The sequence below is a fragment of the Xenopus laevis genome, chromosome 5L, assembly GCF_017654675.1.
Source record: "Xenopus laevis strain J_2021 chromosome 5L, Xenopus_laevis_v10.1, whole genome shotgun sequence".
NCBI classification, from domain to species: domain Eukaryota; kingdom Metazoa; phylum Chordata; class Amphibia; order Anura; family Pipidae; genus Xenopus; species Xenopus laevis.
Window position 1 is genome coordinate 5,557,777 of NC_054379.1, and position 16,157 is coordinate 5,573,933.

Here is a 16,157-nt window from a genome sequence, read left to right on the forward strand (position 1 = left end):
TCTAGACTCCAAGAGCTACTCAGTGATATCATTGACCTAGATCAGGTGGGCTTTGTGAAGGGTAGACAGTCCTTGGATGGCACCAGACGTTTCATTGATCTTATACAGATAATTAAAAGAAAGAAAATCCCTACTCTGGTGCTATCCTTGGACGCGGAGAAAGCCTTTGATAGGGTACACCATGGCTTTCTGGAACAAAACTCTTAAAGCCTACGGTATAGAAGGTTGGGGTTTAACGGCTATACTTGCACTATACTCTAAACCCACAGCACGAATAAAAATGGGAGGATTCCTCTCAGATAGGTTTAAGCTTACTAATGGTACGCGCCAAGGGTGCCCCATGTCTCCCTTAGTTTTCAACTTAATAATGGAAACCATGGCACAAACCATAAGGGACGCACAGGAAATAGAGGGAGTGAAAGTGGGTCAGAGAATACACAAGATAGGACTATATGCAGATGATGTTATCATAGCAATTACCAACCCAGAGAAAGGAACAAAAGCACTACAAGATATTCTAGAATGGTTTGGGAGAGTGTCCTTCTATAAGATAAACGTGAGCAAAACCCAAGCCATGTGCATCAACGTAACAGACAACATACAACAGACGCTGCAAAACATATACAAATTTGATTGGAAACAGAATCAACTGAAATATCTTGGAATATTCCTCACAAAAACACCAGAACAGCTTTATAAGGCAAACTACCTGGGCCTACTTGCCAAAATTAGACAAATAATAGAAACTTGGAAGATCAGCATGGTCTCTTGGTTTGGACGCTTAGCGATTGTGAAGATGATGGTCCTCCCCATAATCCTATACACATTAAGAACGGTGCCAATACTGGTCCCAAAATCCTTTTTCCAGGGCATACAGAAAATTATCACGTGCTTTATATGGGAACACAGAAAACCCAGAATAGCACAACACCTTATGACTCGACCTAATGACAAGGGGGGACTGGCAACCCCAGACATAGAAAGATACTACAAAGCCAACATTCTAGCCCAAACATGTGCATGGCATCTACACCCACAATCCAAAAGGTGGCTAGAACTGGAACAGGACTGTGTGGCTCCCCACTCCTTAACACAAGTTTTATGGTCACAAACACCAGAAAAGGCGGCTGCAGGAATAGACATGTATACAGTACGAGCGGGCCTGCAGTGCTGGGCAGAGTGTGCAGGACCTGAGGGGAAAATACCGTTCCCATCACTCAACACTCCAATAAGAATGATGGAACTACATACAGAAATCAACCTGAAGTCATGGACCACCAGAGGAATGTCCACACTTAAGGACTTATATGATGGGTATCAGCTGAAAACCTTTGAACACCTGCAAAGAGAGTACAACATTCATAAATCAGACTTTTACAAATACCTGCAGATTAGACACCTACTTTCAAAGTTCCCAAACCCCCATACTAGGGAAAGGACAACCTTAGAAATTTGGTGTAATAAAAGACCAGATGCACCCAAAGGCATCGCAAGATGTTACAAACTAATATCCACGGGATCGCAACAGGGAAAGTTCCCCGCAATATTAAAATGGGAGAAAGACTTCCAACAGACATTTGCACCAGAAGACTGGTGGGGAGCCATCAAAAGATTGAAATCATATACCAGCTGCGCAGACCACATAGAAAACTATTACAAAATCTTACATAGGTGGTACTACACACCAGAAAAACTTTCTCAGATGTACCCAGGCACCAGTATGCTATGTTGGAGAGAGTGTAATAACAAGGGTTCAATGATGCATATATGGTGGAGCTGCAATATTATACAAAACTTTTGGACCATGGTTTATCAAACAATCCAGGAAGCCCTAAACATAACACTTATAAGATCACCAGCGATGGCTCTCCTGGGAATTGACACGGATATAGGAGATAAGCTATCAGAGATGATTCTAATACATATCTTTATAGCAGCGAGAAGATTGATAGCAAGACTATGGAAACAAAAAGGAGCTCCATCATACGAACAACTACTAGCGGAGATAAACTCCAATCTACACTATCAAAAAGCTGCCTGGAAAGCTACAAACCATCCCTTCAGTGACAATCCAAAATGGAAACAATGGACTTTATTTTATGATCAAAAAACCAAGGGCTAAGAGACAAAAAAAAAAAAAAAAAAAAGAAAAGTAGTGTTTCTGGCTACTTTATTGAAAATATCTGCAAAAACCCTTCTAGTCCTCTCCATCTCTTCCACTTGCTGCTGCCTCCATTTCTAGGCTGTGCAGGGGAGTAGGAGGCACTGAGCCAGGCCAGGATTTGTGGCGAGGCCACAAAGGCCCAGGCCGGCAAAGTATTGGGTTTCCCAGCTCCCCAGTGCTCCAGCATGCTCAAGTGGCAGGAGATAGTGCGGGCAGGCTTGTACTCTATTGCCCAAAACAACTTCCCAGTGCAGAAGCTTCTTGGTTTGGCCCAGCAGAGGAGCCGTAGACAGAGCGAGGGATCCAGGAAGTAGAACAGCATGCACGTGTGTGTGCATGAGGAACAAGAGGCAGTGGACTACAAGCTAGATCATCCGGTGAGCAGGGCTGATATATGTTAGAGACTGCAGAATCCTGTAAGTATAAATCAAGCAGGGGTGCTTTGAAGAGTCGCGATGCAACTGCTTCTGTATCTTGTTTCTTTGAGGATTGCCGAGGAGCTGCCGGCAGTGAGCGAGAGTGAACATCGAGGTGTGGAGGTTAATGGCAGTATGATATCAATTTAAATACAATCTGGACATAAGAGATGGCAAGCTTGTGGGGAGTGTGAAAGACTCCGCTGATTACTTATTTTACTTTATTTGTCGGGCAGGCACTAGGACCGGGCGCTAGGACCGCACGGCCTAGGGGCGCCTGGTTGTAAATCCGGCCCTGCACTCAGCACACTGCACTGTAGGACAGGAACCAATCAGCAGCTGGGCTGACCTAAGAGGGAACTGAAGCCAGTCTTTCCTTGTGTGAATTCAGGGCTGACCTGATAGGGAACTGAAGCCGGTCTTTGCTTGTGTGACTTCAGGGCTGTGATTGGCTGCCCCCCTCCTACTGCGCTAGGACACACCCACCCCTCATTCAAAACGGACCAGTGAACATCTATAGGGAGCTCATTTAAAGGTGTTTTAAAGGTAATATAGTAATTTTTAGCTTAATGTGAAAACAACACTATATAGTATATATTTGCCTGCAAAATTCGTTTTTTTTTGTTTATCCTATATATGTGTCCTTTAAGGGATTAAGTGAAATTAGAAAATAAAAGCCTTTCCAATCAATCTAAGTTCCTTAGTCTTACCCTACAAGGTCCGCTAGCATAACGCTAGGCATTAGCTAATCCAGGTTTCTTTCGTCTTACTCCAGTTACCTACCTACTAATGTAGCACATACACAGTTCTCACCCTTTCTTGAACACAAGAGCCGTGCCACTTCAGGTGTCAAATGCTAAACAAAAACTTTATGTACCAATTAGAAGTGACCTGCAGTGAGTTACTTTGTGCTTTGGTAGCTACTACAAGTAGCAGAGCTTAAAGGAATTGTAATGTATAAAGGCTGGAGTGAGTGAATGTGTAACATAATAGCCAGAACACTACTTCCTGCTTTTCAGTTCTCTTGGTTTCCACTGATTGGTTACCAGGTAGCAAACAATGGTGGGGGGGGCACATGAGTCATAATTGTTGCTTTTGAATCTGAGCTGAATACAGAGGATCAATTACAAACTCACTGAACAGTTATGTCCCATGTGGCCCCCCTTATAGTCACTGACTAACTCAGAGTTAGAGAGCTGAAAAGCAGGAAGTAATGTTCTGGCTATTATGTTACACATCAACTCACTCCAGCCTTTATACATTACATTTTTGCCTAACTAACTATATCAGATACATTTTTTATTTTGCACAGCCTATTTATTTACCCAGTTCTTATTTTAACACTGAACAATTCCTTTAAGATGTCCTGTGTGCCATTAGCCTAACAAATCCTTGCTTTATTTGCATGTAGGGTTAATGGTTTCCTTGTACTTTATTATTAAAAAATATCTTTCTCTGTATTTCATAATTGTAGTAACTTACTAGTAAATAAACTGTACTAAAAATAGACTTTCACGGAATGCTCTCGGGGGTAGCTCTGTTATGTCTTCACACAGGGATTTTAAGCAACAAATTTAAAGCAAAAAATCATCACTAAAAAGAATTACAATTTCTGTGGAAACTACTAAAGCTGATGGGCACTGATCAGTGATTCAAAAGCAGACCCTACATTTTCTTACTGATGATGCCCAATGAGTCAGTCAGTCTACTGAAAATTCAAATTCTGCACCTCCAACTTGTTCTAGCCACAATTAATTGCCGTCACATAAGCTTGCACTCACTATACTTACTTGTGTCGTTAAAGGGCAGTTTTTCATTGATGATGACTAAGGAGTCGTCCAGTCGGCTGCTCAGATCTGTATGAAGTGTCTTCAGCTGGTTCTGACTAAGAAAGAAAACATGGCAAATTAACTCCTCTTTCATCCAAAGAGAGAACAGAGAAAACAGTTCTGTACTAATACAAGTCACATGCTGTGGGGTTTAAGCATAACGTTTAAGAGTGTAAGCTCTTTTGAGGGGACCCCTTTACCGATTGTCTACCGATCTGTTATAGATCATATTTCAGAAATAGTCTTTTTTCAGCAGTGCATACAGCCATTTATTGTACAGCTCTGTTGAATAAGCTGGAACTTTAAATAAATGCTATTAGTAATAATAATACTAATAATAATAATAATAATAATAAGCACTGGTTCAGTGCATTTCTACAAATAAAGTGATATAACCATCAGGTGGTTGCGCTATACGAGTAGCAAGTTTAGCTCAGTTTGAAATCTACAGTTTGGAAGGTTCAAGTCACATAAAAAAGGACAGAGGAGTGAGGGATATGAATGTTGGAAGAAGGAGTTTATATGTCATACTTTGCTTAACAGGCAGTCATGCTAAGGATTTTAGTTGGGGTTGAGCAGGTTCCCTTTAGGAGAGAGCAGGAGGATCCTTGTAGCAAAGTTTAAAGGGGACCCGTCACCCAAAATAAATATTCCAAGTCCTATTTTATCACATTAGTCAAGCAAAATGAACTATAATTACACAATATAAATTATTTGAATCTTGTTTCCAGGCGATCACCCGACCAGAAATAATGCAGCAGCTCTAACTGTAACAGAAAGCGATCACCTGACCAGAAATACTGCAGCTCTAACTGTAACAGGAAGAGATCACCTGACCAGAAATACTGCAGCTCTCACGGTAACAGGAAGAGATCGCCTAACCAGAAATACTGCACTGAAATACTGCATCTCTAACTGTAACAGGAAGACATCACCTGACCAGAAATACTGCAGCTCTAACTGTAACAGGAAGAGATCACCTGACCAGAAATACTGCAGCTCTAACTGTAACAGGAAGAGATCACCTGACCAGAAATACTGCAGCTCTAACTGTAACAGGAAGAGATCACCTGACCAGAAATACTGCAGCTCTAACTGTAACAGGAAGAGATCACCTGACCAGAAATACAGCAGCTCTAACTGTAACAGGAAGAGATCACCTGACCAGAAATACTGCAGCTCTAACTGTAACAGGAAGAGATCACCTGACCAGAAATACTGCAGCTCTAACTGTAACAGGAAGAGATCAGCTGACCAGAAATACTGCAGCTCTAACTGTAACAGGAAGAGATCACCTGACCAGAAATACTGCAGCTCTAACTGTAACAGGAAGAAGTGTTGAAGCAAAAGACTCAACTCTGTCTGTTAATTGGCTCATGTGACCTAACAAGTACGGTATGATTTGCACAGTGAATCATACGATCCCAGGGGGTGGCCCTTTTTTTTTTTAAATGGCAATTTTCTATTTATGATTACCCAATGGCACATACTACTAGAAAACTACGGTATATACTATTATGAAAATGGTTTATTTACATGAAGCAGGGTTTTACACATGAGCTGTTTTATGTAATAGATTTTGATACAGACCTACATTGTTTGGGGGGTATAGTTTTCCTTTATCTGGGTTATGGTCATGCCATCACTAGTAATGGTGAAAGGAAGAGAAGGGCTGGATTTGGGTGGAAAGACCATGAGCTCAGTTTTGGTCAAGTTGAGCTTGAGATGGAGTTGGTTCATCTAGGAAGAGATATCTACTAAGCAGTCTGCCATCTGGGACTGAACATCAGCGGTAAGTGAGGGGGTGTCTAAATATATTTCAATGTCATCGACATACAGGTGGTATTTAAGGCCAAATGAAGATATAAGGTCTCCTAAAGAGAAAGTGTACAAGGAGAAGAACAGAGGACCAAGTACAGAACCCTGAGGCAGCCCCACATTAAGATGGACAGGGGGAGAGGATTTGTTTGCAAGAGTAACAGAGAAGGAGCCGTCAGAAAGGTATGGAGAGAACCAGTCTGCAGCTTGATCATGGATACTAAATGAATGGAGAACTTGCATTAGAACAGAATGGTCAACAGTATCAAAAGCAGAAGACAAGTCCAGGAGAATGAGAATAGAGTAATGGCCTTTGGCATTCTGGAGATCAGTCACAACTCTACATAAGGCAGTATCTCTGGAGTGTGCAGGTGGAAAGGCAAACTGTATGGGGTCAAGCAGATTATTGGTGCAGAGAAATTTAGTAATAGGGGAGAAGATGAGACGTTCCAGAAGTTTGGATACAATGAATAGCTGATGGGGTAGAAGCCTTGAGATGCATTAAAAGGGGGTGATGGAGGGAAAAATCCTGTCTGATCCAGAATTTTGTGGGAGAACTGCTGCTTATCCATTACAGTGGGCTCCTGGGGGCGAGAAGCTGTTTCCTGCTTATTCAGTGCAAGGACTGATTCATATACTGGACTCATGAAATACCCTCTGAATAATATTTTACATTTCAGTGAATGTGGACAGCTCGTTCCAAACAGACTGTTAATGAAGGGCCACTGAGCAATCGTTAAAAGCCATGAATGCAGATTAAGTGCACTTGAATGTCTCAGGCAAATCACACAAACACGAAAAGTCATTTTGTTCTGCTTGTGAAATGCCTGCGACATTTGAAATGTCAACAACCTGACAAAGCAGAAAGTCTTTCTTCCCCCATGATCCATCAGATATAGAACTGTACACTCACCAGTCTTCTGTCCTCAGCCTGCAATCCTTCGCTTCCCTCTCAAGAGCCTGACACTTCACCTGGATAATACACAATTACAAGAATTAGTACAATTATCCCAATATTTATTTTTCTGAAGTGCAGAGATATATATATTGTTTTACTTATATCTGGATGTGTAGAGACCATAGTTGGTGGGGGATCTGCCCACACGAGAATCGCTTTCAGATTCTCTCATTTATTTGAGATAAGCAAGGCCCTAGGGCCTAACATTGAACATCCCCCAGTGATCTGAACTTTCCTTCTTCTTTATGGGATTCGGTCATGATTTTTATGGTTCACTTTTTATTTCTAAATGACACTGTTTACATTGCAAATAATTCACTCTTACCATTTAAAATGTCCAACAAATGTATATTTTATCTGTAATATTGGTGTGGAGGAGGCATCTTAGTGCATTGTGCCCGATTCTGAGCTTTGAGAAGGAGCTAACACTTCAGGATGGAACTGATTTGAGACAGATATTGTTCCTCCCCCTCTCATTGTATTATTCCACGACATGGGTCGTTTTTGCAGGAATAAGCAGGGGTTTCCCAGCTTTGGCGTTATTCTCCTGTTTACCACTAGGTGGGACTAGGTAGCACCTTTAGAATGCAAACAAATCCTTCAGCAGAGGGGTCAGGGAGCTGCTATCTGGCTACCTTCCCATTGTTCTGTTCATAGGCCGATAGGGGGAAAGGGAGGGGGTGATTTCACTCCAACTTGCAGTACTGCAGTAAAGAAAGACTGAAGTCTTATCAGAGAAAAGTCGCATGACCTGAGGGCTCCTGGTAAACTGACAATATGTCTAGGCCCATACCAAATTCAAAATTAATTATAAAAAAAAAAAGTGTGTTTGCTTTTAAAAAAACGTTATCCTGCGACAGTATCCCTTTAAGGTGGACATACACTGATCTATAGTTCACAGTATCCTAACAATCAGCCTGTGGGTCAAATGGATGGACACCCTTCAAGCTGTATGGCTACCTTCTAGTGATGTGCGGGTCAGATTTTCTGGACCCGCACCCTACCTTAACCTGCCCTCACCAAACCTGCACTGAGCTCCTTCATTTAAATACCCACGCCTGCCCCTGCAGTGATGTCACAAAAGGGGCGAGGCAGGCTCGAATTTATAAATGGAGGAGCCAGCCCAAACCCGACCGACCCGTGGGTAAACCTGCAGTTCCAGTGGATTTTTGGCCGGATCGCACATCACTACTACTACTACTACTACTACTACTACTACAATTTTTCTGCTCACTGATGCCAACACACAGTCCAGACCTACAGTCCATACTGTCATATCTGCCAACCACATCCAGGCATGTATGGGCAGGTTTAGAGTGAATCTTTTGGTCATTTTTTCAAGGAGAAATTTGGTGTAAATATTGCCCTTTTACATCTTTAAACTTGAGCCCCAGTTTTGTGATGGTCTGATCACCTGACCAGAAATACAGCAACTCTAACAGGAAGATATGTGGGAGTATAAGAAAAATGCAGTCCATCCATTGGCTCATGTGACCTAACATGTATTTGAGCTCTTGGTTGGCTTGTGTGCACTATACACATACTACTAAAAAAAGTATATTATTATGAAAATGGTTTATTGAAGCAGGGTTTGATATACAAGCTGTTTTATGCAATATATTTTTAGAGAGACCTACACTGTTTAATGGGTAAATTGTTGGTTAAGTTTTACTTTAGAATATATAGTTCTACTTAAACATAAATGGGGTTGAGCAGCTTTTAAGCAATGCTCGGACATTCTATGATTCATTAGCATGTGCAGAGCTGCTGCAAGTGGTCAGCCATTAGGTATAAAGCAGCATACTGTGTATGTGAGACAATTAGCATTTTTTCGGTGGGCATTGTAAAGGGCTCAAGAGGGGTTATTGTGAAGGAAAAAAGGAACGACTATACAATTAGTTTCTAAGAATGCTATCCGAGACAAGAGGTCTTTTCACTACTATTTCTAAAACAATTGTCAACAATGAGGCATTAAATCTTTATAGTCAATGACCAAATAAATCTGTGGGTATAAACTCAAACGTCTACAATAATTTCTGTATGTCGCCAGCAGAGGGTACTATGCAGTTGTGTCTGCACAAATGAATCTGTACACAGCAAACTCAGCAACACTTTGTATGAAGCCCACACATTTCAGGAAGGAAGTGGTGTCATATCTGTTGGATGGGTTTCCGGGATAGCAGTGATTAGAGAAACGTATGGTGTTTGCTTACCTCCAGCTTTGCTTTGTCCCCCTGCAGCTTTTCAATTGTATCCATGTATTTCTGGGTCAGTCCATCCACCACGGCCTGGTGTTGTGCCGTGTTTGTCTCCAACTCTTGCAACCGGCTTGTCAGCTCAGACTCCATCTGCCTGTGCGTCTCGCTGGCCTCAAAAAACTATATAGTGAGATACAAAAGGAATGCTTGTAAGCAGTAGCGCTAATCCAATGCCATCTTTTTAACAAAACACTTATATAAATGTCTACACATTAACAAAAAACTGAAGGAGAAGGAAAGTCATTTTATACTTATACGGGTCGGGGTTCTACCAGCGGGCACCACGGATCGATTCTCTTATTGCTTCTCGCTCGTGGGTGAGCATGCACAGTAGAGAGAAAAGCTGAACTTTAATGAAAAAGCTGCTATTTCATTCTAATGCGCATGCTTCTGCCCCAGGAAATTTGAAGAGTGAAGAAGAAAATTGCTCCATTGTGCTCGCTGGAAGAACCCCAGGATGATGCAGTTTTCTGCTGATAGGAGCACCGGCCTGTGGTGTCAGGTAAGTAGGGATGCACTGAATCCTCTATTTTGGATTCAGCCCAACCACCGAATCCCTCACAAAAGATTTGGTTGAATACCAAACCTAATCCTAATTTGCATATGCAAATTAGGGATAGGAAGGGGAAAACGTTTTATTCCCTTGTTTTGTGACAAAGTTATGCAATTTGCCTCCCCACCCTTAATATGCATGTGCAAATTAGGATTCGGTTCGGCTGGGCAGAAGGAATCAGCATAAACATAAAATTACTTTCCTTCTCCTTTAAAAATTCTACACCGTATGTTTATGCCTTTAGTAGCAGCCCAAGGCCGGAGCAGTCATTTAGCAGTAAAGATCTTCTGTTTTGCCGATTCTCAGCTCATGCTCTTACTAGTGCTTATGTACATATACAATATACAGTATATTCTTATAACATGGCAGCATAGAAACCAGAATTAATTCAGAATTAGCCCTGTGGCATCATATACTATGACAGATGTAACCCCACTGACTGCTAATGTTCTGATGATTTCCAGAGATAACTGAGCTTAGCTTCTCAGCATCCACCCAGAGCTCACAGGGCATGGGCAGTGTTACTGACAGTCCAATCAAGATCAGAAAATGGAAAGCTCCTGTGTACAGATTTAAAAGCATTGTATAGAGTGATATGCAACAGTGGAGTAGTGTTCTGTTATGTTAGACATCCAGTCACTCCAGCCTTTATACATTTTTGACTAACTAACTATATTATATCATTTTTTTTATTTTGCGGTCCATCTATTTACCCAGTTTCTATACCAAACTGTTCCTTTAAGGTCACGGGTGGCACAGCAGAGGAAAGAACTCATCCCGAAACCGCCCACAAAATGGAAACCTCTTGCAGAAGTCAGCCCAAACTCCATGACCCACGGGTGGTAAACTGGTTTACATCTTGTCCAACCTCCAGGCCTTCATCTGTGTTAAACATTCCAGGTGGTTTCAAACACTGGAATGAAAGTCCTTGTTTTCCCCACTTACTTGTATGTGCAAGCGCTCATTCTCCTCTATCTTCTTCTGAAGGTCTTCATCAAACACACTTTTCTGTTCCTGGCTCAGCTGAGAGGTATCCATGTTCTTCTGTAAAGCAAATAATGGGCATTAAACTCATGTTTCTCACAAAGGCTGAGACAGAATCCCTCTTAAAGGTGGGGACACTTTGCACCCCTTAAATTGAAGAGAGGCTTTCTGGTTCTTCAAGTTGGATACCAGAGTTCCCAGGGGTTTGAGCATGAGGCATGATCTTTATATTAATATGAATTTTCATTGTTTGTGTATTTACATTTTTACTATCTTGAGCTCATAAGCCCTTTCGGATGCTCAATACATTTTCCTACATACTTTTGTTACATACTTTTTGGACATAGTATCTTCAGTATATTTCCAAGACAGGCATTCTTAAAACATAGGAGGGGACTTTAAGGATAAGCCTTTTGCCCCTTTTATGGGTTTTCTTGCTTCTTTGCTTTTTAGAGTGTATAATAAAGGGTGATTTTAACGTTGGGAGGTATAATATCAATGTAATTTGCAATTGTGATATTATGGGCTGTTGATTTAAGTGGCGCCCAGCAGAGGTCCCTGCTATGTTAACTAGTGATGATCACCTATTTGTGATCCTATGATTAAGGGAGCCTTTTCCAAAATGTATTAGGTATTGTAGAATCTCCACCGGTTGCAATAAATATCTCTTATCTTATCCAGAGTGTCGTCTGATCTATGTGCCGAGTTAAACCCTTAGTACTCCAAAAAACAGCTAACGAGGCACACGTCTAATCCTTTGGCATAATGGAAGCTCTTGCATTCTGTCACAGACACAGATTAATGAGGCCTTGCCTTGGTTTTCTTGCCCTTAACATCCATTAGCGAGAGCTCGTCCTGCAGCAGCTCCACCCTCTTGGCCAGTTGCTGGTTTCTAAAAGTGAGACTGTCCATCTCTTGCTGCTGCTTCCTCAGCGACTGATCCTTCATTTTCAGCTGCTCCTAAAATCAGAAGAAAGAAAACACGTGAGACGACCAAGAAAAACGTCAGTTGAATTTTTTTTTGGCTTTCCGCTATAAATGTAAAGTAAAGTTGACGGCCCCTAAAAACAATTTTAAGATGAAGGAAAGGAATAATCACTCTGGGTTGGCCAACATTCAAAACAGGAACCATATTTTATTTATCATTTGCCTTCCTGAATGTAATTAAAAAAATCTAAGAATATTATGTTAATTAAAGGAGAACCAATCACAGGGGGTGCCAAAATGTTAGCCACCCCCAGTGATTATAACTGCTTAACCAATACCCTGGGCTGGTGCTCCAGTTCTCTTAAAACTAGACATGCAGCGAATCCAGGATTCCGTTCAAGATTCAGCCTTTTTCAGCAGGATTCGGATTCAGCCGAATCCTTGTGCCAAACCAAACTCCGATCCGAATTTGCATATGTAAATTAGCGGCAGGCAGGGAAATTGCACCACAGAACAAGGAAGTAATAGAAAATGTTTCCCACTCTTTCCTTTTCAGATCCATGCAAATTAGGATTCAAATTCAGTTCAGTATTCGGCCGAATCCATGTGTCAAACCAAACCGAATTCCAATCCTAATTTGCATATATAAATTAGCGGCAGGAAGGGAAATTGCACCACAGAACAAGGAAGTAATAGAAAATGTTTCCCACTTTTTCCTTTTCAGATCCATGCAAGTTAGGATTCAGATAAAGTTCAGTATTCGGCCGAATCTTTCACAACTCTGCAGTTCCCGGTCAGGTTTGCCTAGCTTCTAACCAGGGATTTGTTGACATGCACAACACAGAGTGCAGAGTAATGCACAGCTTGGTAATGGAATGAATATCCCAATTAATAGAAGTTGTCTGTGTTTCAACCACCTCATTTAACCTTGTGAGCTGGGTGCAAAGCTGTCTGGAAACCTTACCAGGGGTTAAATAAAGCAGTTATCCAGAAAGCTCCGAATTAGGGAACGGCTGTCTCCCATGGACTCCATTTTTTCCAAATAATCCAAATTTCTAAAAATGATTTCCTTTTTCTGTGTAATAATAAAACAGTCGCTTGTACTTGATCCCAACTAAGATATAATTAATCCTTATTGGAAGCAAAACTAGCCTATTGGGTTTATTAAATGTTTAAATGAGTTTCTAGTAGACTTAAGGCACAAAGATCCAACTTACAGAAAGATCTGTCATCTGGAAAACCCCCAGTTCCCAAGCATTCTGGATAACAGGTCCCATATCTGTACCAGAAAAGATACCTCTGCAGCAGCTCTTTGTTGCTAAGTGAGAAGTTGAATTTATTAGGCCAGACAACTATGCAATGTTTTGGGCTTAGTCTGGCCTTTTCTCAAGCCTCTAAAGGTGGCCATACATGGAGATATTCGCTCGTTTGGTGATGTCGCCAAACGAGCGGATTTCTCCCTGATATGCTCACCTTGAGGTTGACGATATCGGGCTGATCCGATCGTAGGCCCTAGGGCCCAACGATCGAATCATAGCGATGGTAAACAGGCGGTCGGATCGCATCAACGGACAAAAAATCCAACGGGATTTTTAGTCCCGTCCGATTGACATCTGCTGACTTTCGGCCAGATATCTATCGTGGAAACCTGTCGGAGGGCCCCATACAGGGGCCAATAAGCTGCCGACTTGGTATGTCGGCAGCTTTTAAGACCTGTGTATGGCCTGCTTAGACCAAAACATTGCCTGGTTGTCTGGCCTAATATATTCAACTTCTCACTTTTTGCAACAAAGAGGTGCTGCAGCAGTATCTTTTCTGGGTAATGGAATGAATGGAAAGGTTTTTGGGGAGATATTTAAGTAGTAGAAAGGGCAACGTTTAAAGGTGCATTGCTTCTATCTGTAGAGGTATAAAGCTTGTTCCTGGCAAAACATGATCCCTTCAATGACCAAATACACTGTGATCACTGAATTCAAAGGCTTCTATTGCACCAAGCTGAAGGGTTACCCATTCCTAGACAGTGAACAAAATAAATGGGGTGTTTCTAGAGACAGTGGGGTCATTTATCAACACTGGGCAAATAAGCTCATGGGCAGTAACCCATGGCAACCAATCAGATTGTTGTATTCATTGTTCTACTTGCAGCTGGCTTTAAAAAGCTATTCAATGATTGGTTACTATAGGTAACTGCCCATGGGCAAATTTGCCCAGTGTTGATAAATGAGCCTGTAGCATCACAAACAATACAGGAGAATCGAGTGCAATACTGAAAGCTCAGGGTTACCTTTAGTGCTGTGCCATTGGCCTGCTCATCCACAACTGCCCTCTTCAGCACCTGATTCTGGGCCCGCAGCTAAAAAAAAGGCAATTATTACACATTAGCAACAACAGCGATTGTATCACTTTATACAACATACGACATTACACTCTGATTCGGAACTGTTACAATTTAATACATTTAGTTGATACAATTAGTCAGTATATTTTTCAGCAGTACCTGTGGGAAATAGAATTGATACAATAGTTGCACAGCTGCCTTTAATGACACTCAGGGATTCTGCTCAGCAGGGACAAACAGAATAAACTGTAACTGCAAATGTATCAATTTAGAACAGTTGAAGGGTCAGCGACCCCCATCTCAGAGCTGCTTTAGTTATAGTTCAAACATTAGAAAAACGGCCACACACCTGGTCTGAACTTTAAAAAGATGTTGGAAGGTGAACAAAAAATCTCTATAGTCAATAGTAAATTTTAGGGAAGATTTATTTTAAAGGGGTGGTTCACACCATTAAGTTAACTTTTAGTATATTATAGAAGAGCAAATTCTAAGCAACTTTTCAATTGGTCTTCATTTTTTATATAAAAAAAAAAAAAAATCTTTCCAGCGTTCCAATGGGGGTCACTGACCCCATCTAAAAAAACAAATGCTCTTTACGGCTAGAAATGTATTGTTCACCTTGCAGTCACCGATTCAAACCACTTCCTGGTTGCTAGGGTAAACTGGACCTCGGCAACCATTTAACTGGTGAAGGGCAGCTATTTAATTAAAAATAAAAAACGAGGACCGAATGCAAATTTCCCTTGAACAACACTGTCTACTACTCTAGTTCATTCTAAAAATGTAAAGTCAAAATAAATTTCCTTAAACAGCTCCACTGCCTTAAAGGGGATTGGTCACCTATTTATTAACTGTTAGTATGATGTAGAGAGGGATATTCTGAGATAATTTGCAATTGGTTTTCATTTTATTTTATTTGTGGTTTTTGACTTATTTAGCTTTTTATTCAGCAGCTCTCCAGTTTGTAGTTTCAGTAGTCTGGTTGCTAGGGTCCAAATTCCCCTAGCAACCATGCACTGATTTGAATAAGAGACTGGAATATGAATAGGAGAGGCCTGAATAGAAAGAGGAGTAATAAAAAGTAACAATAACAACACATTTGTAGCCTTACAGAGCATTTGTTTTATAGATGGGGTCGGTGACCCCCATTTGAAAGCTGGAAAGAAAGAGTCAGAGGAAAAAGGCAAGTAATCCAAAAGATATAAGAAATGAAGAGCAATGGAAATGTTGTTTAGATGAGGCCATTGTAGAAGAGAGAGTAGAAGTTAATGTAAAGCAGAAGCAGCAGATGAATTGGCAGAAACATAATTACCTTGGAATACTCCTGAGCCAGCTTCTGGTATTTCCCCTGTAAGTCCCCAGTGGCCATGTTGTGGGTAAAACAAGGCTGGAGCTGACGAGGCCACAACGTTGATCGCGGTCCCACCCGTAGATTCTGATGAAGCTCCTGCCAGACCGCGACCTGCCTGACTGACGTACCCGCCTTCCGCACCCGGAAGTCCGCGGGGTGGCCGTGACGTCACAAATCTCATCTCGCGAGATTAGCCGGAAAGAGGCGTTGACGCGCCCTGTGAGCGCTGCTGCTGCTGCTGCTGAGGTTGATCTCAGTTGTGGCGTGAGAAGCTCGTGAGTCTTTGGAGTCGCTGCCCTCGGGGTATTTAATTCATTTAACAAATCTCAGCCGGAGGGAAAGTGTAACCGTGACTGAAAGTTGTGATATATCGTTCTTATATGTGTCCTCATACTGCTCCTGAGAGGAATGAAGCACAAGGAGTGATTGTTACGGACTCCCAGCTACAGCGGCCGTAACTAGGGACACCACTGCCGAGCAACGGCCTCACACATCCGGGCCTTTATTTGCTGAAGGGGCGGGGTCACTTTTAAAGGGATCCTGTCATGGGAAAACATGTTT

General features: G+C 41.7%; 1 protein-coding gene across 1 annotated transcript in view; it reads right to left on the reverse strand.

The window, feature by feature from the left end:
• Positions 1–15,738, reverse strand: part of ppp1r21.L (protein phosphatase 1 regulatory subunit 21 L homeolog) — a 50,042-nt gene extending 34,304 nt beyond the window's left edge. The window contains 7 exon segments of the mRNA NM_001091531.1: positions 4,371–4,465; positions 7,141–7,199; positions 9,399–9,563; positions 10,942–11,040; positions 11,794–11,940; positions 14,192–14,260; positions 15,558–15,738. Of these exon segments, the coding sequence (NP_001085000.1) occupies positions 4,371–4,465; positions 7,141–7,199; positions 9,399–9,563; positions 10,942–11,040; positions 11,794–11,940; positions 14,192–14,260; positions 15,558–15,614 (691 nt within the window). The 5' untranslated portion in view covers positions 15,615–15,738.
• Positions 15,739–16,157: the final 419 nt, after the last annotated feature.